The sequence below is a fragment of the Hoplias malabaricus genome, chromosome 2, assembly GCF_029633855.1.
Source record: "Hoplias malabaricus isolate fHopMal1 chromosome 2, fHopMal1.hap1, whole genome shotgun sequence".
Classification (NCBI taxonomy): domain Eukaryota; kingdom Metazoa; phylum Chordata; class Actinopteri; order Characiformes; family Erythrinidae; genus Hoplias; species Hoplias malabaricus.
Window position 1 is genome coordinate 68498935 of NC_089801.1, and position 26611 is coordinate 68525545.

The following is a 26611-nucleotide window of genomic DNA, read 5'->3' on the forward strand; positions in this document are numbered from 1 at the left end:
AGCAAGAAGTTGCTGTGCAGTATAATGTCATCTGCTACCAAGAGGTTGCACAGTGTCTACTACATTATTCAAATTAATAACGTATAGAATAATAAATGAACTAAAAAGAAGAGGAAAAGGATTTGAAAACGAAATCACTCTTCTTTGCTGACAATGGGCTAATAATAGCAAAAATTATAGAAGAATTTTATGAAATTTTAATAGATCTAATGATGTATTTTGGCTATTCATCTTTTACGGTTTTCCTAGATTTTCCATCAATATCCGCGATATAGTGGCCATAAGCCTCCTTGAAAAAACCTGCGAAGTAGCGAATCCGCGAAAGATGAACCACAAAGTAGCGAGGGATTACTGTACTGCCAACATTTTGCAGACAACTGCATATCCAAAGTTTCTTCAGTAACAGTCTGCACAGGGAATGCTTTAGAGTAACTCTTTAAACTCCTAATTAGAATGTTTAATGGAAGTAAGCTGCAAAAACATCAGAGAGATCAGATGTGATGATGGAAACTCTTCCTAATTCTTGAGGAACAAGTTTTTCTACAAGTACTGGATGATGCCCCAACACTCCAGAGAACAGAGCCCTCTCCACAGCCCAATTCCCTCTAACCAATGCTTGACATTGACTCATGCACAACTATTCCAGTCTCACATTTATTTTCCTATTATTTTTAATGAGATTTTATGTGAAGACGATGAATCCACAGTAGGTGCACCTTAATTCACTAATTAAGGGGTGCCTGCAATTTTTGGACATGGTGTATTTGGAGGTTTAGTCACTCTGTCCGTTCAAACTGCATTGTTTACGTTAGGCACCACTAGGCCCAGTAAAAGCTACGTTGAATAACAGGATGGATAGCATGAATCACACTGTACTGGCTGCATGTTATGGGTACACTGTGTATTACAGGAAAACAAATCAGCAGACATTTCAAAAGTTACCATTTGCTATTCATATGGCTGTCCTGTTGATCGTCTGGAACCAGGGTTTCTCATGATTTAGTCTGCCCCTCAGGCCTATTTATTATCTCAGAACCTGGGATATAGTCCCCACGGCAGGTACTGTGGTAAAGCAGTGATAAGTCCATGCCGTTCCACTAATAGACAAAAAAGATTTACATTTCAGAGAAGCAACTCTATTAACAAGTGTTATTATTCACCACCATCACCTCCAGGTAAACTGAAGAAATATACTGGGAAGTGAAAGACTGTTAAATGTCTAACCTTTATTTAAAGCTACAATGGTAAGTACTCAAAATACAACGGTTATCACAACATTAAGGGAAAGGGTTAAGCAAACCCTAAAGTGCAAAATATAAACAGGACATGTGCAAGGACGGGGGGGAGAAAAGCAAGTCAAAGAGGACAGAAGACTGAAACTCAAAGGAGTAAATAAACAATACAAAACTGATTAATTAGCATCGTCTATTAAAAAAAGATTTGGATAAATACACTCAAATCTGTCCAAAGTCCATTCCACAGTTCGTTTTTTTTTTTTTTTGCTGTCTTCTTGCTTCATTCTGAGAATTCCACAATTCATGCCAGCTCAAGGTAACACTTAGTAATATATATATTCATTTTTTTGTGTGTAAAGAGAGAAACAAACAGTTGCCCTAATGGTAAATAGCAGTAGCTATTGCACATACAGGAATCTTAATCATGTACCCATAAATGTAACTGTAATAATAGTAATAATGTTGTATGGAGGCACCACTTTTCCCCTACTCTTAAAATGTTTCAATCTTTTTCAAAACACATTAATACAATAAACCAGGGAAGACCCTGACAATAAGACGCAATAAGTGCAATCTATACATTACCTGCCAAGGAGCTATCAGTCTTTTCGCTTAGAGTGGAGTAGTAGGGATGCTGAGCGTCAATGTCCCAGTCCTCCTCTTTGTGCTGTGAGGAAGGGTTAATCAAATCTTTCTCAACAGGTTCAGTGCCATCTATTGAGCAAGATTTTGGAAATTCTTCATCCTCTTTCCCACAGAGCATGTAGTGTTGCTCAGGGTTGGGCTGTAGATCATCTTGGTGCTCGAGAACATCTCCAGAAGCAGATGTTGGTGCAAGATTCAGCTCCTTGATGAGCGATGGATCTTTGGCCTCCTCCGGAAGCTGCTCTTCATTCTCCAGTGAGAATATACCTGGGCTTTTGGCACAACTCTCGGTGGTGGAGTGGGCATTAGATGTGTTTGTGCAGTCAAACCCATAGGACGCTGCTGAGGTGGCAGACTGAGGGGTATCACTACCACCACCTCCTTCGTTCTCAACACAGGCTTCCTCACGCTCCTCTAAGGTGGACAAGCTGTGGGCTACATGGGTGCTGCCTAAGCATTCATTCACATCAGGGGCAGCAGGTTCGGTTTGGGGATCACTGATCTGCATCTCTCCCTCTGTGTCGCTAGCCTCATCTTCTGTAGCTGAAGAAGGGGAGGATGGCACAGATGTCGGTGCAGTTGCTGTACCCCCCAACACATCATCAGCAGGCAGTGTCTCAGGTTCTTCCTCTTCATCACCTTGTTCAATTCTGGTGCCCAGACCTTGATTGGTGTCTTGCAGAAGAGCAGGAATGGGATTAACTGTTACAGACTCCTGCTGCTGTTGGTTCTCCACTCCAGTGCTTATATTGCAGTCTTTAATTTCCTCAGGCGTGCTGGTGTCACTGCAACTGTTGGCAGCTTGCTCTGGGTCACTCGTGGTGTCAAACTGGAGTAGGCCTTGAGGATGAAGTGCCAAGCCTGGACTGAAACCAGCATCGTTTTCTGCAGAAGGCACTGTTGCATGTTGAGGTGAGCTTGGAATGGCTGCCATAATACCTGGGGAGAGACTTGAAGGCCCTCCTTGGGCATTTTCAACCTCCAGCCAAGCTTGATAAGGAGCTTCAACTGGGGTTTTAGAGTTTGCCTGCCAGGGGCTAGAGGAAGGACTGGTTAAGAGCATGGGATCTTGTTGTAGTGGTTGGCCCCAGGGGTCAGCAAAAGGGTTTGCCTGGTCCCAGTGGGCTACAGGAGGTGCTGAAGGAACAATGGGTAGAGGTTGCATGCGGTTTAGGTTGTCTAATCTGTAGTCTTCTGCAAAGTCATCTTCATCTGCATTTCCATAACTCTCAAGTCCACTCTCCGTAATACCCTCACTGGCCATCTCAACGTCTTCATCTTCGTCCTCGTCCCCATTATCGTGGCCCTGCCTTTGTGGGTCATCTGCCCTTTCTGATCCAACTTCCATGTCACAGACACGATCGTCATCATCATAGTCGTCGTCATCATCATCTTCATTAGCAGGAATGTCAGGGACCTTCTCAAAGTCCGGAGACCCAGCAGAAACACCTTCACCATCAGCGCCTTTCAGGCTAGCCTCACCTAGATCATCCATACTTTCAGTGCCCTCAAGCACACCAGGAGCACTAAGCTCTGACGCCCCTTGTTGGCTGCAACTGACATCCTCAGAGTCCAGTTCTGAATGAAGACCTCCTGCCCGCCATACTGATCCAGCTAGACCTGCAGAACCAGGGCGAGACTCCTCGGTTGGCTGTGTACCACTCATGTCAGACACAGATACCTGCTGACTGCCCTCCTTCTCCTCCTCCTCTTCATCTGCATCTTGGGGAATTATTTGTTCTGTTTTCTCAGTCACATCCATGCTTTTAGGGAGCACCGTAGCACCAGCAGATGGTTCGAGTGATTGAGAAGAAACAGGTTCTTGCCGAGTCGCTTCTTGCTCTGTTGGTGGCTCAACTGAAAAAAGTTCTTCCTCCTCTTTTTTAAACTCTTGTTCAACTGGAACAGATACAAGATCAGACACTACAGGAATAGAAGGTTCCGTCTCTGGCTGTACAGCTAATGCCTCAACCTGTACTTGCTCCACTGTGGGAACCGTCTCCATATCTGAAGGCTCTGAGGCAGGCACTTGTAAGACTTCATCTCCCTGAACTTCCATAGGGGCACTTGTTTGTTGATCAAGTGGTTCATCTAACTGTACTGCTGAGGAAGCTTCCAGTTGTGGGGCAGGTTCTGCAGAAGCTATGGCTGCAGTTGGTGCTGCAGAGGCAGTGACCTCTGAAGCAGAGGAAGGTTCCACAGGCTCTGCTGCATGTTCTTCAGCAGGCTTTCCCTTGGTTAATGGCAAAACAGACTTCGTCGGTTTGGATGTTTGACGCTTGACAAGAATTGAATTACTACTGCCACCCTGCTTCTGGTTGTTGGAAGTGGTAGCCTTCTTGCTTGAAGCTGCCAGAGATATATTTGACTGGACCTTCTGTGTTGGCACAGGTCTACGGTCATCTGTTTTTAGCCGAGTTGTTTTGGTGTCTACAGGTGGTCGTTTGGCAGCTGTAGTTGATTTGGGGGGTTCAGGTTTTGAGGGTTTTGAAGATAAAGGTTGTGAGTTGGTCGTGGTTTTGGTGGCAACCGGTTTTCTAGCCGGCACACCAGATGTGGGTTTGCCAACATCTAGAATGGGAAACGCAAGAGGACATTAAAATGAAAGGAAAGCACAAAGGCTGAACATGGATCAGATTTGATCAAAGTTAAAACCCAAAACCACAATCTAAAATATTTTGTGTGTCTATATTTTAGCAGTCTTTTTCATAACAATTAGTCAAAGACAAACCCAAACAGAACACTACCTTTCCTGAATGAAGCTGTCGCCGTTGAAACCTTAGAGGCCTGTGATGAAGCAGTGCGGGCAGCAGAGGGGGCTGGGACTGTTCTTGAGGAAGCAGGCTTTGTAGTGGTAATGGTTGGTCTTGCTGAAGTAGAGGAAGTGGTAGAGTGAGGAGCAGGTGCTGTGGTGGCCCTAGATTGAGGAAATCATTTTATGTGAATAAAGTAATAATCATTACACAGATTCCAGTGTTCATTTATGTTTTTCCCCACTCTTTCATAAGAGCAAAGTGATTATCAATATAATATATAACACAAGTCATATTCAGTCTTTCAATCACGAACAAACATGCCACCAGTCACCTTCACATAGGTGCTCGAGTTAAATGTTTTCATGAGTGTCGTGAACATGTGTAAGTGGTAGCAGGTAGCCCCTGGGATCATACATCAGCAGATACACAGAGCTGAAGTAAGGAAGTATTTCTGCTTAGTGCCTGAAAGCAAAACCTAATAAGTTTCCATAAGAGAGCTCTTGTGTAGGTTAATGCTATGCTCTCACCCACTCACTTCTCGTGGAAGAGTTCAAATGCTGACATGGCATTTATTATTACGGTAGTGCTGGACTTGCACATGCATTCATTGACTCTTAAGGCCCTTCCAGACATGCACAACAACCCTGAAGTTTTCTGGACATTACACATAGAAGCTGTATAAGAGACAATGTAAATGAACCTCCCAGTGAGCACACAGGTGTTTAAAAAAAACAAGGCCAGGCTAGCCCAGTGAAGAACACCTTTGGACAGCTCTGGTCTGTCCATACTCATTGGGCTCCACCCCTCACCTAAACCTAACATAATATTCCCAAGTGGTGAGGACTCATTTGGTTTCTACATGTGAAAATGGTCTGGAACTGTCCGGACAGGGCCCAGAGTTAATGGCAGAAGCAATCTGAATCATTATCAAATTACCAGATATATTAGGATTCAACTTTTCTTTTAGCACATTATCACATATCCTCACTGTCCAATTAAAAACACGCATCTCCCAAAATTGAACATTTACAGGGGAAGGAAAAACATTTAACATTCAATAGAATGTTCACTGAATGTTAAAAGGTTTAATTCCAAGTAATGTGAAGGAGAGCTGCTGTGTTCAAATGTCGTAAACTAAAAATCAACAAAAAAGATATGTTTTTAATGGGACAGCTACGATATATTTATAAAAAATACTAAAATATAGAGAAGAAACAACGCTGTCAAAGTTTTTGTAGAAAGGTTATCAGATGCGGTGCTGTTAAAGGAAATAACTTTTTATTTGCCTCCTCCATGTCCTATATTCTTCTTAATGAGTATCACAGGTGGGGTGTAGCATGTGGAGAATTCAGTGCTATAAAACAGCAATTAAAACAATCATATTTTAGCTACTAGCGATAAAACAGGACTACTACACTACCCCCACAAATCTTTCAAACGTCACAAAAACATGACCGTTCTTGAATCAAAGTAAAACATAACAGTACTTGTTAGATTCAGTCAATCAAAAAAAGATGAACAGAATCAATTAGCTCAGATTGGGAAACGACAGCTCTAAGATGACAGGCATAAAAAGGAAAACAGCATTAATTAATTAATACAAAAGACAACAATTAAAAGTAAGGCATATTTTAGAGGTGTAGACTAGTACAATTAATATTTTTATTACAGCAACATCGGTAATGACAGCAGAACCCAAATCAAATGATAACACATGAGGCAAAATCTGCCGCTGAAAGGAAATGATCGACTCAAACATCTCTGATTAAGGGTGAAAGAAAGGCTGAAGCCAAAGTATGAGCCTTTCAACAGATTAACAAACAAAAGACGATGCTTGACCAAGCCCATATTCAGTTGCAGGATCCAGTTACATATGAACAAGCCTCAAGCAACTATTAATGCTGTTTCATATATTTGAAACCATACAAAATAATTGGCAAAGAAAACAAATAAAAGGTGATTGTTTAAATGTACCTTTAGGAAACATCCTTAAATTCTTAAGAATGAGTGTAAATACCTTTCGCTGACAGTTTCCCTTTGGTTTAGTTCCAGTTTTTAAGCATTTAAATTATTAAGAAAATACAGATGATTGGTTCATAAAAGTGAAATCACTCACTTCAACGCTTGCTTCTTTTTTCCTTAATATGTGTAACAAACTAATTAAACAATTTCTAAACAGAAATTTAATTGCTCTTTTGGATAAATGTATATTTCCCCAAAGAAATAATTAATAAATAAATAAATAAACCCACACACCACCTTAAAAGAGGGATGCTTAAATTCAGCTGGAAAGAGACAGGAATTTCCTCCAGCACACAACATTTCTTCCATTACCACAGTGAATACAGCCCTGCATCTGACAGAGCTCTGGAACTCAATGTTTGCTTGACCTGACTGCTGTCCAAAACCAGCTTTGCTGCACAGCTTACCAAGCAGAAAAATCCAAGAGGCTCAATTTTGGGAGATGAGAGACCCAAGCAACAGTCCCCCTCACCCACACCCGGCTATTCAAGACACAAAAGAATAAAAAGTAGTCGAGTCTTAAGCTAGGTTTAAAATCATAGGCTATGTTAATGACACAAAAGAAAAGGAACTGACAAGCAAAAGAGACTGGCAATGCTTTTCCTTAGACACAGTCAGAGACGGGATGTTTCTGTTAAGCTGCAGTCCTAAGCTTGGTGGAGACGAGGATCCCCCCCCCCCCCCCCCGCCACCACACACACACTGCTCTTTGGTTTCTGGTATCTGTGAGGCATACCACTGAGACAAAATGGAATTCAGTGGAAAAATACAGGCTTTTTTTCCCTCCAGGGGACAAAAGTTATTTATCAATTTAGTTATTATTTAAACAACAAAACATGAGTTGTGTTTAACCCTATAAACAGCATAACCCTCATAAATGAGGATTTAAGAATCAGGATAAGTGAGGTATGTTCGTCTGCACACTGCAGGTTCTCTCCTTCAGCAGGTACTGGCTTCACAGCCATGTAGAAGCTCAAAATGCAGCAGAGAGAAACAAAAGACTAACATACTACTACCCAGCTGCTGTTTATTCTGTGCACTCACACGTGTTACACGACACAAACAACTGGTGAGTTAGGGAAATTTTTAAAGAGCAAATGTCTGTAATTTTGGATTTTATGATCATAGCATCCATCTGTATGAACTGGTTGAACTCAATCCAATTATAGTTCTGACGAGAGTCAACAAAGCACTCGTGTACTCAAACATTATGCTAAAGAGGACAGCATTAAAGTGCTTTCAAAACAAAACTGACTACAGGGGCATTGTATGAGCGTGTTCAGTATGTGCTCTTATGTTTCATGAAGTGATGTGCATGTGTAACAGGATATATGTTGATGGGCTCTTTATCCATTACATGTATTTGACAAGAAGTCAGCAGTTGCTAGAGTGACAATCGCCATTTCATGCAAATAAACCAAAAGCTGAACATTCAAATGAAGGCCAAATGGACAGATGTAACAACACGGCAAACTAAAAGTCCCACTATTCATATTGGGTTAGGAAAGTCAAAAGACATCTCAAATGACTCAAGAAACAGGAATAACTTAACATCATTGTCCAATGTAATTGGCCGTATGCTACAGAAGTGGCTGTCGAATTTGAGGGAAAACAAGGCCTGACCTCATTCCTCATGAATGTTTCACTCACAGGGGCAAGAGCATGAGCCAAAGGCCATCAAACATACAATAGAAGCCAATTTACTGCCAAAGCATGCGGTCAGATACCACTACTGAAGAGTGTGCTCCCAGTTAAAACCCCCTTCCTTTTTGGCAGTTGTTGACCCAAGTAGTTTGGTTAAGTCTGAAATACTCTAAAGATTACTTATTTGTAATTTAAAGCATATACAAATAAAGACACTCCACTCAAATTATTCCTCTCACTTATGACGACTCTAAGCTTAAAGAAATACAGGGGCTCCTCGACTTACGACGTTGATCCGTTCCTACGTCGCGTCGTAAACCGATTTTTTGGCGTAAGTCGGAACATACGTACATACTGTACGTAAATAACATACTGTACGCACTTATCCTATCCTAACACCTATCCTCCTCGGTCCCGAGCCACGTAACCGTGTATTCTTCACGTCACGATGTTTACGACGCAAAACCACTTAAGTCGAAACAAGGCTTTATACAGTAAATGGGAGATGTGTCGTAACCACGAAACATCGTAACTCGGGACTGATGTAACCCGAGGACCTCCTGTATTTGAACTTTAGTTTTATTTTAATGGCTTTTGGAACAGGTTCATTAAATATTTCTCTGGCTGGATAGGGAAAAACAAACAGGATGGGGAGTTACAGTTCAACCCACTAGGCACAGCAACCGAGTCTGAGATTATAAGGATTACAAAAAGGTTTAATTCCGGATTATGTGCAAACATCATGAAGCCTGACACCAATGAGACTGAATGGAACCAAGTTTGTGGCCTTGTAATAACTTGGCTTTTTTATAGTTTCTCTCATTAACGTTAAGAATTAAAAAGGCTGTAAACCGATAGATCCTAGCAAACTTCTCTTTAAGAATCGAAAATAACCTAAAAGATATAACGTTAAAATTTGCATTTTAACGTTAATTGTCATAAGGTCTATTTTTTACTGAACAAAGCATATATTCTTATAGGATTATAGAAAACACCATACTTTTGGTCAAAGAGAGACTTAAAAATTACATCTAAGTCTAAAACTAACAGCTGATTGACTAAAACAAAAACAATGTTAAGAATCATACTTAATATCAGTGAGCGTAAGATTCTTGAAGTCTATCTTTTCATGACCAGGTGCTGCAAAGACCTATTGCATCTTCTGTATTGAATATGATCTGTACTCACAGCTCTTACACATCGCCATGGTTTAGATTTCTCTTTATCAATACTTCAAATGTTTACCACTTTTATCCAGAAAAAAAAAGGCTAAGCTACATCCAACAGATCTTTATTTATTTATAAGTACCACCTGACTGTCTTACCTGGTGGTCTTGGGAACAGAGGCAGGTTTGGAGGCAGCTGAAGCACTGGGCTTGGCAGCAGGTGCAGTTGCTGGCCTTGGTCCTATAGGAGAGAGAATAAGAGAAGAGTAAAGGCTTGAGGGAACACATCTTTGCACATCTCCCAGTGTCAGCGTGGGGTTCTTCCGGGTGCTCCGGTTTCCTCCCACGGATAACTGGATAAGCAGTTACAGACAATAAATGAATGAGTGATTTGCACGTTCTCACCGTCCATAGGAGTTATAGTTATAGTTTCCTACCTGTAGTCTTAGACTTGGAAGCAACACTGCTTGCTGGACCAGCAGGCTTTTTGCTCGGTGTTGTTGCTGCAGTTGCCACAGTTTTGTTAACGCTGTTTGTGGAGGTTACTGCTGATCTGGTAGTTCCAACAGTTTTCTGTTCAGCCACCTTTGTTTGGGCTCTAGGTGCTACAACTGCAACAGAGGGGACTTTTCTAGCTTGGGCAGCTGCTCCAGAAGTAGTGGTCTTCTTTGCCTCTAGGGCTGCATTTGCAGGTTTCTTTGTCGCACCGTTTGCCGTGGTCCTGGTAGCACCATTGGCTACTCGACTTTGAGCTGGAGCAGGCCGAGAAGCCGCACTTGTGGTGATTTTACTCAATGCTGTGCCTGCCTTTGTTTTTACTGGGGCTTTGGTCTTGGGTTTAGCCTGTGAACTCTTTCCATTAGTTTCCTTTTCTGGTGGGAGAGCTTCTGGGCCTGCTCCTTGTACGTTTTCAGGCTTGTCATCCTGTGGTGGCAATGTACTTGCTTCTTCTTGGGGCTGCTCCTCACTGGCAGCTTCCTCAGCTATATCCACAGCCTCCAGGGCTTCGGTTGCCTCTGCTGGCTCTGTGGCACCCCCATCAGGTTTCATCTCCTCTGCTGTTGGTGAGTTAAGGGATGTTTTTTTTTATTATTATTCACTGGATTCAGTGGTCAGCCAACTTCCCTATAAACAGAAGAAAACATTGTTACCTTATTGTTCTACACAACACAATTTCTAGTGAATAAATGAAAGCATGGGGTTGTTGATACCGCTAAGAAAGTATAATCATTTGCTGCAACTGAAACTTCTACTTTTATTATCCAATTGTGCTTTTAATAATGTATTTTAAAGGCTCATTAAACTGGAGATGAGTTCCAGCCCTATTAGCCTATGGCCTAGATAGAAGAGTAAGCTAAAAAGAAATGCAAGAAAATAAGAGAAGTGAATTTTAAAACTGGAACTACTTCAGGAATCAATGTCTATTTGCAAAACCGAGCAGAAACACATGACAATCAAACATTTCAAATCCAGATCAAGTAACTCGAGACACCCTAAGAGTAGAGCAAAGCAAACGTTTTAAAACAAAGGGGGAAAAAAAAAAAGAGGTGTGGCCATGAGAACATTGAGAGAATGTTCTTTTGAAGATCTGTAAATGAAAACGTTAAGGATCCATGAATCTATTAATTTTACAGAAAGACTAAGGCATGACATGAGAGTTGTTCTGAAAATGAGATTAGAATAAGAGTTTGTGCTTGAATCTGTCCTGTATACGCTGCTGCAGATATAACCCAGAAATGTGGATTCGTGTTATTGGTTCAAGGGTTAGGGTTAAACCAAATCTGACAAATTTCTATTTAAAAATATTAATTTAATAAAAAGTGTTAATTATGATTGTTTTTTTTTTTTTTACTTTTCACTTTTGTCTCTAAATTTCTATTTGCATCCTAGTGCTTTTAAAAACAAGTCCCCACCCCACACACAAACACTCACAATATGTTGTGTTGTGAAATCCTTATAAATATTGAACATTTATGAACAGGTTTATTCATTAAAGAATAATTACTCACCGCTAACACATTAGCAAATTTTAACTTGATTCATTTATGTCATGTCATAAATAAAGCCGAATTGAATAAAGGGGAGTCTGGGGGCAGAGTAGCAGTGCACCCACTGACCTCTCCTTTTTAAAAATCCCCGCTTCTTTAGCCACGCTGCCTTCGAGGCTTCTTTTTCTTCCCTCTACATTTCTGCTCCTCTCTTTTCAGCTATTCTGCAGTCTTCCTCCCCCGATCCTCCCAATGAGATCTGCTGCCCATCAACAGCTACACAGATGGCCCAGGCAGCACAGCTATTGTGTAGACTCTAGAACCAGAGTGGGCCGGCAAGCCAGAGACTAAACTACTGAACTGCGTGCGTGTGTGTGTGTGTGTGTGTGTACACGTGTGCTCGCGTACCAGAATGAGAGAGAGGAAATTAAGGAAGTGGGAAAATTCAGTTTCTTTGACAGCATTACGGAGGGTAAAATGGGGGGAGCAAGTGAAAGCAGGAAGAAAATGAAGGAACATTAAAAGGCTGGGGGAGGAGAGCAAAGTGGAGCAAACAATGGTGAAAGTTGAGGTCATCATAATGCACAACACTGAGGGTGAGGCGGGGGACACATTTGTAACACTTTTGTGCAGCTAGCAGTCTCCAAATTTTTAAAGTGGCTTCCTACCTAAATAACAGTGACAATAAGTCGATAATACCCACATATGGAGCAAAAACAAAGCAATGCCCCAAACCCATTGCCGTTTTTCTATCATAAGCAGAGAGAGGAAGCCTAGAATGTCTGACAGAGCCGCTTTGTTTTTTTTTTTTTCTCCCTTTCCCAAAACTCATTTACGGATGCCGGGACTTTGTACACACATTTGACCGGTCTCAAGCGCTCAAATAGACTGGTGAGCAGCAAACTGAGGAAATATCTGAATTTTATAATATTTTTATTTAATTACAATTGTAAACACTGCCTTTAACTGGAAAAACTCTTCTGTAATGCACTTTCCAGTCCAAATACAGCAGCACACAGGCGTGTGCTGCGGAAATGTCTATGTACACTTAAAAACATTATTTTTTTAATGTAAACTTTTTAAAACCCTGAAAACTTCATGAATTGCAAATAACAGTAGATTAAAGCATTGAATACAATCAATCTCCAGTACAGACATATAATTCTCAAATAAAATGTGTCTTAAGCTGTAAATTACCAACAGATAAAGGCTTTCAGAACCAAGAGAACGTGCCTTTTGAATTAAGTGCTGGGCCCTTTATGGAATGGTTTGGAACATCAGCCCGAAACACACAACCTGTTTGAAAGCGTGTTTTCTAAACGAGTGAGTGAAAGTGCCATGATAAGGCTAATCAGGAACCCACACCCAAACCAAAACTGGAGATATCAAAGAAGGAATCCTGACCAACAGGTTTCAATTATTTGGTCATCGATGTACTGTAACTGCATTTCTCGGTCTTAACAAACACAAACACATCAACACAAAAAACTAGCGTCAAATTACAGCCTGCTTTCACCTATTAAGGGTTGAAACCGGAGTCCGAACATCCAGAACCACTATAGTCTGCGGATTAACAGGGGAGTTCCTTCTTCATAGGACTTGACATATTAGACCTTCGGCTAAAACAAAATCATACCATCTGCAGAGCCTCTTGATCAGAATAAATCACTCAACTGCAGACTTTCTTAAACTCCAGTGAAACAAACCGTCTTTTTAATAAAGCACCAAGCGGAAAGAGCCTTGAGATTTATCTGCCATTTTGCTGGTTTGCAAATGTTTAAGCATAAATGACGTATCATAATTTTAATTGCAAAGTTTGGATATATTTAACGTTCAGTTTTATAACTTCTGTTATTCTTAACATGCCAACATTTAATTTAGGATTTAAGCTTTGCAGCAATAAAGGTGAAGAAATAATGAATGTTCAACCTGTTTTTCCAGAGACTGCTTAAAAGCATGAAACTCTGGGGGGGAAAAAAATCTCCAGAATTGAGCTGTTTTTATTTCCCACATCTGTTATGACAGTTTATTATAAATAATAGGGCAGTGTTGGTAGGATTTTCACAGATGCTGGGAAGCTGACTAATTTATTGGCCAAATATATTAGTCAAGTCCCATTTCCTTAATGTTTTTCTTCCCATTTCTTCCTCCTGATTTCTCATCCAAATCTGTTCCTCTCTTCCTTGTTGGATTCTCCTCAGAGAACACATTCCATTATACTTTCTTCAGTCACATCAATGAGAGAAAGGTAGAGAGAGTGTTACTGAATGTCAAAGATAGAGTGATGTATAGGAAGAGCCTGAGCAACAGCAAGAGGTGGAGAACAGAAAGGAAATACGGATAGAAGAGAGAGCCAAAGGGGAAAAAAAGCTTTCAAAAGAGCAAGAAGAGAGAAATGAATTACAGAAAAAAAACAGGAGATCTGTTGCCTAATGAAGCAACAGGGTCTGGGCTGACAGGAGCAGACTATCCACATAACACACACACATTCCAACACTACTTTATAAAGACCTGTTTCATCATGTAGGACCCAAACAGCTCTAAAAATATTCCTCCACAAGGCTGAGATCTGACAGCGTCATAAAGCAGTTCCATCTCAGAGGAATAGAGCTCAGACTACTGTCTAGACCAGAGAACATGAACAGGCCTTTTCCAACTCTTCCATTCATCATCCTGACCATTCACACATCTGCCTACTGAACACCTTGACTAGGCACATCAATCTGACCCTCTAGGGACTATAACAATCAGACAGTGGGCTGTATTTATTGTATTTATGTAGCACAGAAATTAAGACAACAGGTAGTTTTCTACTCGTTATAAATGTTTGTTTTATTTTTTGCCCTGTCTGCTATTGGTGTATAATTCCAATGTCAATGAACAATATTAATTACAAATAATTTCATTTCATTCATTCATTCATTATCTGTAATGATCACTGAGTGCAAGGTGGGAACACACCCTGGAGGGGGCGCCAGTTCTTCACAGGACAACACATTCACACCTACGGACACTTGAGTCAACAATCTAGCTACCAACATGTGTTTTTGGACCGTGGGAGGAAACTGGAGCACCCTGAGGGAACCCACACAGTCACAGGGAGAACACACCATACTCCTCAGACAGTCACCCAGAGGAAACCCACGCAGACACAGGGAGAACACACCATACTCCGCACAGACAGTCACCCAGAGGAAACCCACGCAGACACAGGGAGAACACACCATACTCTGCACAGACAGTCACCCGGAGGAAACCTACGCAGACACAAGGAGAACACACCACACTCCTCACAGACAGTCACTCGGAGCGGGAATCGATCCCACAACCTCCAGATCCCTGGAGCTGTGTGACTGCGACGCTACCTGCTACACCACCATGCCGCCATCATAAATAATTTTTTATTATAAATATTAGAATCAGTTATAATTGTATCAATCCAGTTATGCAATCAAGTTTCCAGTTTGAGGTTAAGGGGTCACAATGTACTTTATGTTACACCACTTTTACACTTTCACTGCTAGTATTCATTTTTTCCCCCTACATTCTTTCTCCTTTCCCTCTTTTCGTATTACAACATCTGTCTCTGTTTAAATGGGTCACAGTTAATGCCCATTAAATTGCACTAGCTTGCAGTGTGTGCTTTGGAATTAATGCACTGTGGATAATTACTGGAGAGAGTAGGATGCGGTCTGACCCATCAGGAATAAAGTATGAGATCAGATTAGTTCATGTGATGCAGCAGAGTATGGGTGGCTTGCGAAGGCCATGGATGAGTTGATATGCATGCAGGTGTGCTTCAGGGTAGGAACGATATTATTTACTCTTACACTCCATTACACTTTCTCCACACAATATGCAGTGGTGAGACAATGTGCTGAGAATATGGTTTAATGTCGTTCAATAAGGACTTAGTGACTTTGATGCAAAGCACAGAATATCACCAGCTTGTGCTGCAGTTCCTTAAATGTGACAAATAATTTGGGGAAAGAAAAAAATAAACACTGACTTGAACTGATGTGAGCTAAAAAAAAAAAAAAAAAAAAAAACAGTACTGAAAATGCAACTGGGCCTGAGTGAAAACAATGGATTCCTGTTTCAAGTCTCTTATGACTATTACACCTCAACAGCCATTACAATCCGACGGAGTGTGTGGACTGTATGGGTGTAGTGTCCCTGCACAGCTGCACACTGGCCACATCCTGCATTCTTGACATAAGAGCTAGCACTACAACCCAATCCATCTTCTCTCCCTCTATCCCACGATATAAGTGAGAACAAGGCTTCCCCCCCACACACACACCAAGTGTGTAGTCAGGTCAATATGCTATGGGGAGGTTAATGCCTTCAGTACAGAGCTGTGACACTGAATACAATAAATGACAATAAAGCTACACCTCAAAAACAAAGCTATTATGACCAATGTGTACAGGCTTTTGTAAAAACGCTGCAGTAAAATCACTTCATTCTTGGTGTGACACTTCACTAAGGCCTATAAAAGTCATTACTCATACCAACACTCTTACCAGTCAGTATGTAATAGCAGCGCACTCAAATTTTAATTGCAGGGTCCAGTGTCTTTATTTGAAACATTTCAACACTAAGATCTCAAGCTTCTGCCTCACTTCCTCAAGTTGATCATATCAGCCTTAACAACCAGGGATGCAGGCAATGAACAAGTGATCCGAGAAGGTAAGGGAGAGGCTGTTTGCTTGCACATACACCTCACACCATATAACCATAAAAGGCCATGATCTCACCATGCCACCAAACAGCCACTGGTGAACATGCACACACACTGACCCAACCTCCCGCTCCAACCTCATTTAATACTTTTCATGCTCTCCCTCCCCCTCTATTTACCCTACTCATTTTGACCAACCATTCATCACTGTCCAGACTTTCAGGGTGTACTGGCATGGAGCCCTGGTGTGGAGGACTTTGTACAGTTTTTCTGAACCACTTTACCATGGCAGTGTGGGATGACGCTATTGTTTGGCTGTTTTTTTTTTTTTTGCGACTGTTCTGTGACTCTTCTGTAACAGTAAACTTCTACAGCTACAGCTCAGTGGATATTCATTAACAGGACAATAACAAATTATTTACAAATGGCAACTGAGAAATTAAACACACAGGAATAGAATTTCAGTGTAATAGATATTTTAATAGAAAATCATTAAGTGTTTTCTTTTTAGTCGGCCTGGGCGAAATATGGACGTAATTCAATACAGAAGCCGGGATGTGGCTGGTAATATATTACACACAACGGTTAATGCTTTAAGAAACCCGATTAACTGGGAGCCTGCATTACTTCAACCAGAATTATTTACATTTGTGGGATCATGTGAATGGGTGCGACCTCTTTAGGACACACCCACATCTGCATTCTTTAAAAGCATCTGTTGCTAGATTTGTCCAGCATTAAAGAACACACATAAAAAAGCCTAATGGGAAACTAGAGTTGTCTCATACTGAGTGGAGCATGATTCCAGTGTCTCCTTTACAAAACAGACATGGAAACCATGAGTAATGGCTGAAAATGAGACCCCGTTTATAATCAACGCACACGGCCCATGCACCTAAAGCACCCTACTACCTTAAGGGAAGAAATTCACTTCTACCAGCACTGTTTTTAAACGAGAAAAGCTACAGAGCTTGCAAATGTAAACCAGACAGGAAGGGAACTTTTCCACCGTGCTCAGATATCTGCCAAGACTCTATAAACCTTTCCAAATTTGCTACGTCATTACTTCAAACGAACGCCATTCATTTGCACATAAACCCTCGCTGATTTTCAAAGGCCTGGTCGGGCCGATCACACAATAAAACTGATGTTCTTTAGAGCCCATTTGCATACTGCAGGCTTCTGCTGCATCAATATTTCAAAGGCGGATATTTATTGAGCAGTTGTACTGTACAGTAGGAATGCTCAGAGTAAGAAACCATCTCAAAGTTCATCAGTTCAAGAAATCTTGCTCATTCCAAGGTCACTGTTGACAAAGTAGGTATTTCAAGCATGTGTGGCATCACATACTGTCCATTACTGTACAACCAGAAGACACATGTTACTGTAAATGGCATTGCAGGGTACTCTTCATACAATGCTTGTGGCTCTTGTTTTGAAGCCATATGAACTCTAGCACAGACACACAGACGCGAGTGCTGTCTTGCGCTGCTGAATCAGGAAAGAGAGGTCAGCATGCTTTCAGAGTTATTGGCATCTTACAAGAGCAAACACTCCTTAGTAGTTTGTGGGCCATCACTCTCAACAAAACTCACTTTTAATATAAGCACACACACACTTGGGGGTTGCTCTAAACTGAGATTTTTATAAACAGGCAAAGTAAATTCCATTTCCACATCTGTGTCTATATAACTGTTTAAACATTCATTAACTCATTCATTATCATTTACCGCTTGTCCAGTTCAAGGTCTCAGTGGGTCCAGAGCCTACCTGAGATCACATGGCGCAAGACAGGAACACACCCTGGAGGGGGCGCTAGTCCTTCACAGGACAACACACATTCACTCACACACTCGAGCCTATGGACACTTGAGTCGCCAATCCACCTACCAACGTGTGTTTTTGGACCATGGGAGGAAACCGGAGCACCCGGAGGAAACCCACGCAGACACAGGGAGAACACACCAAACTCCTCACAGACAGTCACCCGGAGGAAACCCACACAGACACAGGGAGAACACACCACACTCCTCACAGAGTCACCCAGAGGAAACCCACGCAGACACAGGGGGAACACACCACACTCCTCAAAGACAGTCACCCGGAGGAAACCCACGCAGACACAGGGAGAACACACCACACTCCTCAAAGACAGTCACCCGGAGGAAACCCACGCAGACACAGGGAGAACACACCACACTCCTCACAGACAGTCACCCAGAGAGAACACTGGTTAAAACGCAAAGCCTATAAACATAGCAAATCCATTGTGTAATTTATTGGGGAAAATGAAGAGGGGTGAATACGTGGAGGCTTATGAAGGCTCAAATAAACAGGAAAGCCGTGGTGAAGACTACGGTGTCTCTACCATCCAACCGGATTAGCACCAGACATGACTGTGTGCGTATGTGTGTGTAGCACCAGTCTGGTGTGAATGGGGTGTAATGACCCTGCTGGGTCTGAATATTGTAAGGATTAAGAGAGAAACACATTCTATTGTCTTCTTTACAGTGCCAAGCTATTGGGGGGCTGGGCAAAGTCATGACAGGGGCATCTGGTGTGAAAGAGAGGGAGAGACAGTGCGAGCCAGCAAATGGTGGGGGGGGCTGGGAGAGAGAAAATAGGAGAAAAAAATACATATTGAAAGAAAACAGCAAGCAAACAAATAAGAAAAGGAAGAGAGAAGCAGAACAGGCAAGTGAGTAAAATAAAACAAAGAAAGGAACAAAAGAAACAGTCAGCCAGGCCTCTGTCGTCAGGTGGCCAGTGCACCCCATTTTTCCACGCACTCAGGAAGAAAGCTAATACTGCAAACTACAATTTTCTGTAGAGATCAGTTACACAGAGAGAGAGAGAGAGAGAGAGAGAGAGAGAGATGCAGATGGTAAATGATGGCGTGATGGTTTGAGTCACTTGGCAAAGTGCATACAGCACACAGCGGGGTTTAGTAATGGATAGGGACCGTGCCCAAATGGATTAAAACAGGGCAGAGGAGTCTGCTTACATGTCAAACACAGCCAGTGTGTGTTTGTGTATCAGGATATGAGCTGGTCAGCTGCCAAGCTTCTGCTGACAGCTAACAAAGCTGACATCACCTTTATTACAGGAGCCAGTGTTTGAACCAGTGAAGGAGCATTTCAGAACCCGACCTTCCACACAACATCCATCATGATTCTGGGACACTTCCAGTTCTCTTAGGAAACTTTTGTTCAAGTGCAAAGTGGCTGCTGTCAAAACGCACTCACTGAAGTTCTGAGCCCTAACACTCAAAGAATATATCTGTATTTTTCTGAGAAACATCTGGTGATTGTTGAACGTTTATTACTAGGGGAACAACATTATTACACTACATTAGCAGGTATTATTTGTAAAGAAGTATAAGATACAACAGCAATGCCCCATACGCATCTGAAGAAAACACAAGAATGCAACAAGGTAGAGACAATGTGACAATAAAATGACTCAAATACAGAAGGCAGTATGCTCCATACAAGACTAGCAATGGCATATCTAATCAAGGAATGAGTATTCTACTGAGGAAAAAGCCCCAGACCAATATTAGCATCTGACAACTTTCTTGCAGCATGTGGTGGCCAAACTGCCCCTGTTTGATGGGAACTGCAACCTGAATTTCAAACCATAAAATAGTAACACGGCAATGTTTTCTCTTCCCAGTAGGAGTTTCACACAAACGAGATGGACACTCACAGCTTGGAAGCCATTTATATAGGCCAGCCAGCCAACACTCCAAACCACAGTGACGAAAAGCAGCATTTGCGTGATCAGCCAGACCAGCACACACCCCCACACCACAGAGGAGCCTGAGACTGTAGAAACCATTAGAGTGTTGACTCAAAGAATGATGAAACTTTTCACTCATTGAATGCAACGCTCATGGTCAACATTGAAAGTAACTAACACTTTCTGGGCTGGGCCATTACAAGCTGATGCAGAACCACAGGCCAGTGAACCCATGCGCTGTGTAAGGACCACAAGGCGTTTTATTTACAGAATGTGTATAAAGTAGAAACGCACATCTATTTGCTAAATATTTATTAGCCAAAACTTGCTAGCCAAATGGCAAGATAAAATATGTACTGTGTACTCCAAAATCAAGCAGTTTATGCACAGTATCTTGTGCTGACCAACTACACTACTCCACTGGGTTTGAATTCATATGAGACACAACACCTCAGGACAAAGAGGGCACCTCAGGACATAAATAACAATTGTGAGATTCCACAGTGAATTCACAAGCGGGATGCAGCAGTTGTCACTTGTAAATCCCCCATTTGTTAATATGATATGTTGCAAAGTAGCCAAGGAAATGTAAATAGGATCAGCAGCATGCCAGCTGCTGTTGGACAGCAAATGGTTTCGTGAAAGCTGGCACCTCCTAGTAATGTATTCTTTACAGCGGTTCATTGACTGCAGGCTTGGGTGGTAAAACAACAGCAATATATAATCGCACATGTCATCAATAGCGTCTGACCAAACCAAAACAACTGTGCAGGATAAATGTCCTAAGCAAAAGTCGGGAATACAACAGTGTTAAAACCAGATGGAGTGAACCAACATGGCTTCCTTTCTCGCAACTAGAAATGAAGCCAAATAGTTTCTTTTTACAATGTTTATTGCATCTTAGAGATAGAAGATTAGTCTACCTCAACATTTACTTTAATTTTGTTTCAATTTATTTACTAAGATCAGGCTTTTCTCTTTTTCAATAATTACCAGATGGAGTGCTGTTGTTAAACCAATATAATGTGCTTAAATGTAAAAGACCGGTTTTAAATTCATTTGATCCTGTTCTTTACTAAAAGCTGGTAATTGAAAAAAACATCAAAGCAAACAATAAAGTCGATATAATAATTGATTTTGACTGAAATTTTTTTCCCCCAGTCAATTGTCTACCGGTTTTCCAGCTCTGGGTCGCAGGGGCAGCATTACAAGCAAAAGAACCCAGACCTCCAACTCCCTAGCCACCTCTTCCAATGGGATATCGAGGCATTCCCAGGCCAGTCGAACACACTTAAGTGTGTTCTGTGTCTTCCCCAGTGTCTCCTCCCTAGTGTCTGAAAAACCTCACCAGGGAGGTGTCCAGGAGGCATCCGGATCAGATGGCCAAACCACCTCAGCTGGTTCCTCTCGACCTGGAGGAACAGCAACTCCACTCTGAGTCTCTAAACATTCATGACCAAAGATGAGAGTTGAGATGTAGATTTTGAGGTACAATGAGAGTTTTGCCTCTCCTTGGATCACCACCTTATTGTGGTGGAGGGGTTTGCCTGTCTATGCAAGCCTTGAAGCTAAACTGCTGTAGGCAAATAGCCCCTGGTAGGGTCTTCCCAGGCAAATTAGTCATTGGTGATAGGCCAGACAAAGAATAATCCACGAGACCCCTATGAAGAAAAGAAAAACAACAAAAAATAGGATTACAGGGGCCCCACCCTGGAGCCAGGCCTGGGGGAGAAGCTCCTTGGCAAGTGCCTGGTAGTGAGACTTTCACTTTTTAAGGCCGGGCTTAGTCTGACATAGGAACGTACTTCCACTCACTCATAGGCCCACCACCTGTGGCAGAAGTACTAATCGGGGACCGGTGCAATGTGGACTGCGTAGCAGCCTAGGACGGAGAGCCTGGTGTTCTGATCCTCAGTTACTGAAACTGCTTCTAGGAACATGAAACACTTCACTGTGATATATTTTCCAGCCCTAACTGAGTGTAACAGTTGCAACAACATTGAGCAGTCAAAAAGAGCAAAGGATCAAGGGTGTTCCTCCCAAATCCTAAACATTAAACAGGAAAATCTCTGCTGTTAAAGCTTAGTTAAAGTAAAGTAGTTTCATCTGACTCGCCCCCCTGCACTATCTTGTGTGCGAAGTTCAGGGGCATTTCCAGTTCTAACTAAAACAGCTCTGAACCTAAAGCTCTGGAGTGTAAACACAGTTTGTTTGGGTGGTCCTGGTGTGAGTTAATCCACATTTCTTTTTTTTTTTTTTTTTAGACCTGCAGGCTTTGAGTTTACAAGTTGACATCCAATTCCAGCTGTACTGAAACAACAGTGCACCGTTTGAGTGGTCAAAAATAAACAACCATCAAACAGCAAAAAAGGTTCTTCTCAACCTTTAACCAACAAGTTGTATTGCTGAGTACTTTGCTATGGATGTACTGCACAGATCCCTAGTCAAGTTGACCTTTTACATATGATCTATTTGGACAGTTTTACATATAAAACATCACTTCATTATGTGAATTTGACTTCAGAAACAATATGATAGCTCATAGCTAGCTGTAGGGTTTGGCAGTACAGACAGGCAAACTCATCAGAAGACACGTCACTCGACGTTATGCTCAAAGGCATAAGGTTTTGTACTCTAAATATGTGTTTTGAGCCTCAGTTCACTGGAAAATTATCTGCTTTGGTGTGCTAAATCACAAGTATCTGTTAGCTAGACAGCTACAGGGGTTAGACAATGAAACTGAAACACCTGTCATTTTAGTGTGAGAAGGTTTCATGGCTAAACTGGAGCAGCCTGGTGGCCAATCTTCATTAACTGCACATTGCACCAGTAAGACCATGTGCATCCAATTGTTCAAACATTGTATCCTGAAGGCGGTGCCGTGTATCAGGACGACAATGCACCAATACACACAGCAAGACTGGTGAAAGATTGGTTTGATGAACATGAAAGTGAAGTTGAACATCTCCCATGGCCTGCACAGTCACCAGATCTAAATATTATTGAGCCACTTTGGGGTGTTTTGGAGGAGCGAGTCAGGAAACGTTTTCCTCCACCAGCATCACGTAGTGACCTGGCCACTATCATGCAAGAAGAATGGCTTCAAATCCCTCTGACCACTGTGCAGGACTTGTATATGTCATTCCCAAGACGAACTGACGCTGTATTGGCTGCAAAAGGAGGCCCTACACCATACTAAAATTATTTAAAACCAGGTGTTTCAGTTTCATTGTCCAACCCCTGTACTTCTAAACAGTGTAGAATGTCTTATTTTGCTTATTTTCAAATGCTTCAGCAGTCTCTGAAATTTCTCTCTCAGAAACTTTATCATCAACACGTGTCGTTTTGCAACGTTGGGTTGTGCTGAGCTGAACTGCACAGCACCGAAAACACTTCACTCGACCGACACACACAGAGATATGAAGCTCACACTGCCCAACCGTGCACCCCACCCCAACCCCACCCTAAGGTAATGCCATATCCCATGTGGATACCACCCATCCCTAGCCATTTTTTTCCCTTTGAAAACACAAGCAGTTCAGCTTTTATACAAAATCTGCCATGATTAGTGCTGCAGATCAGAGTTACATTCTCTATAGCCACACACAAAGCCCCCACACACACACACACTTTCACTTAGTTCAACAAGAACAAAGTTAAGGGTCATTTCTACTAAACTGTGCTCCCTGTCTGAAGCTGATGCTGCCCTACTGAAAGACATCCTGTTTAGGGTCTAGTGTGAATGTTTACAACACACCTCCTGGAGGCGATTAGCATCTACTGAGGTCCATTACAGAGTATTGATTTTCTGAGCACGTTTGGTAACTGTCTCCTCCCCGCTGGACATACCGGACAGTTTATCCAGCTCCTAACTGACTGAGCACTTGCTTGGTATTAGTGTCCATCGAGCTGCAAGTGCTTTACAAAGGTATGTATACAGTACTGTTCTTCCATCACACTCAACCCTGACCTCCCAGATGCCTTTGATCCATTGCCTTAGACAGTCAACAGGACAACGGCCCAAACACCAACCCACAACCAGGCACTACATGCACAAATGTTCCCCACTGACCACGGGGAGAAATAATCCACAGCATTAAAGATCATCTTCAGAACAAGTCCACATTCGCCTTACTTGGTGACTGGCTAAATATTTACAATACATGGCTATCCATGGCTGCCAGACAATGGATGCATCTCAAATGGCCCCTTGATCCCTATGTAGTGCACTATTTAGGACTTGTGAAAACAATGGGTTCACAACTTAAACAATGACATTTACGGCAAATATAAAACAGCACCACCCAGGATTTGCCATTTAGTACACTATGTGTATAAGGAAGTCACAGCTTCTTGCTTTTCATAGTGCACTACATCTAAGGTGTCAGTAGAGTGACATTTGGGATTCAGCCAATGGCTGGATCCACTAAGTTCACATCATTCAAACCAGGAATGGCACATTATGCATTTCAGCTGTGCATATCTACTTTAATGGAGATAAGGAAAAGACATCTGACCACAAGAAACAATTAAGTTTACTTTAAATATAACGGACGGTTCACTCCGAAAATAAAAAACGTTAAAGGGCGTAGAAAGTAGTCACAGTGAACGGTCCACTCAGCCCAAACCGCACAATAGCATTTCAACATCACACCAGCACACGGCAAGGCACCAAAACAAAAAAAATAACGAAACTAGTTTCTGACATGTTACTGGTCTTGAGGACCCTACAGTGCTGACAGGATGAAAAGCCTTTTCCCCTCACAGTGGGATCCTACTGAAACAAAAATCCTCAATACGAAATATTACACTATATTTAGACTACAGGTGCATCCTGCTGGAAGTAGACTACACTTCTGAGAGATGTTTGGTGTTCATAAGTAGACCGATGTGTTAGTAATATTACATAAAGCAATTTTAAGGGTTTTTCCCCTCACGGAACGCTTTTGAAAGTGTCTCATTGAGCAGCGTCTTTTTCGAATTTTCCATTCCACCTTAAATGTTGGAGCAGTTGCATTGTATTGTCTGTGCGGGGCTGCAGGCGCCACAGCAGAACTGCTGCACCGTTTAAGGTGGAACGGAACACATTAATACAATGCGCGTTGATAAATATTTACGGCACACCAACAGCGCCAAGCATTTCCTTTATAATTGGGCAGTATAAAGAAGATTTTTTAAGCCAAAGATAAGAGCAATGTCCTACCGTCCAATGAACTATTCTCGCTCCGTCTTCTTTCAAGACAAACCCCAAAACCGGCGAGGTCTGGACAAACTAGGGGTTTTTAACTCCTCTCCTTCTCTATCTCTGTCACTCACTCACACACACACACTATCTCCCTCCCTCTCCGTCTTCACTCAAAACAATACCCGCGAAACCGCCGACCGTCCTCAGCCTCGCGCACCGAGGGTTTGGTTGGTTGGATTTACACTCGTTAAGACTTGGAGGAAACATAAAAATCCAACCATTAAAGACAGGCCATTCCCCTCACTCCCTGCTGCGGTCGGGTCAATCCGAGGCTGAACCGAGATTTCTCCACGCGTTGTGATGTCACGTTTTATAAACTCCTGCCCCACCCTCTCCCATCTCCCCACCCTCATCACCACACCCACCATCACAGACCCCAAGATCCGCTGCCCTTGTTTTTCCTAACCGTCTATTGTTTAACGGCAATTGGAATGATGAGTCGGTTCATTTTCCCGAATCGATTCTCTTGGACTAATATTCGTCGGAACGTTCGATTCAAGGATTTTTCCCCGTATGATTGATCACTGAAATAGTGAGTCATTACACAAGACCCGTGCCAAGAGTGATAGACGTTTACAATCTTAGATAGCTCCATACATCTTAAATGTCAAGTTCACGACCATCAAAAAAACACTTTTTATATAATTCTGAGGATGTTTCCTCACCATTTGCTGGCTCTCCATCCTGTTCTCGTGCTAGAACTCGGACTAACGTGTTTACGAGGCTCACATCTGTAAATAGGCAGTAAATCAGTGTCTCGGCCTGGTATGCTCTGCTCATAGCAGAGAAAAGGTATCTGGGGTTTTTTAGAGAGAGGAGAAAACTCCAAATGTTGAAAGGCATGAACTGAGCTGAGGATATTTCTCTGTTCCTGCTCCATAGGTGGGTAATATAAACAAATTCTTGCGGTTTCTGATCACCTAAGGTTAGGGTGATGTGGAAAATATTATTAATAAAAGTAATTGTATGGTTTGGTTTTAGTTGACATTAAAGTAACCCTGCAAGGTTTAGGCAACATGAGTACATGCAGGACAGTAGTCAAAACAGGAAGGTCAGGGGGTTCATAGCAATAAATATGATCTGCATATGCAGACAGTAAATCTTGAGCAATCTTGCAAAGCTTAGGCAATATGAGTAAGTGTAAAAAAAGCAGCAACACACATTAGCGCACTGCTAATCAGATGGATCAGCTAAAGCAAAACAGAATGTTCAATAACACTTACATATCCAGACAGAAAAACAGTTATACACACATAGCAACCGCCTAGCAACGCTGATGTGCACAAATTGAGGTCCAATCACAAACAGACACCTTGCTTAAGTGTCAGACAGAACATAGTATAAGAAGAGGAGTCAGAAAGCGAGGTCTTCGGAGAATAGGAGGTAAAAGGCTAAATGTATTGACTGTACTGTTCTCCCCGGAATTCCGTATAATAAAAACTGTTTTGATTGTTCACTCAAACTCTGTGTTAACCTCTTCTGTTC

At 42.0% G+C, this 26611-nt stretch overlaps 1 protein-coding gene across 1 annotated transcript; it reads right to left on the bottom strand.

The window, feature by feature from the left end:
• Window positions 1–1020: 1020 nt before the first annotated feature.
• Window positions 1021–25394, bottom strand: prr36a (proline rich 36a). The gene is made up of 5 exons (XM_066661620.1): window positions 25085–25394; window positions 9906–10593; window positions 9628–9709; window positions 4628–4797; window positions 1021–4451 (listed from the first exon to the last, which is right to left on the bottom strand). Exons 2-5 carry the CDS (start codon window positions 10516–10518, stop codon window positions 1810–1812), a joined length of 3507 nt encoding a protein of 1168 aa, XP_066517717.1. The 5' UTR covers window positions 10519–10593; window positions 25085–25394; the 3' UTR covers window positions 1021–1809.
• Between the last annotated feature and the right edge of the window lie 1217 nt (window positions 25395–26611).

Bases quoted from the DNA above. Each gene is read 5' to 3' on its own strand.
- prr36a (XM_066661620.1), bottom strand. From the start codon at position 10,518: ATGAAACCTGATGGGGGTGCCACAGAGCCAGCAGAGGCAACCGAAGCC. The intron at 4,798-9,627 runs GTAAGACAGTCA...TCCTCAATCTAG, and splicing joins TCTGTTCCCAAGACCACCAG to GGCCACCACAGCACCTGCTC. The intron at 4,452-4,627 runs GTAGTGTTCTGT...TTCCCATTCTAG, and splicing joins GACAGCTTCATTCAGGAAAG to ATGTTGGCAAACCCACATCT.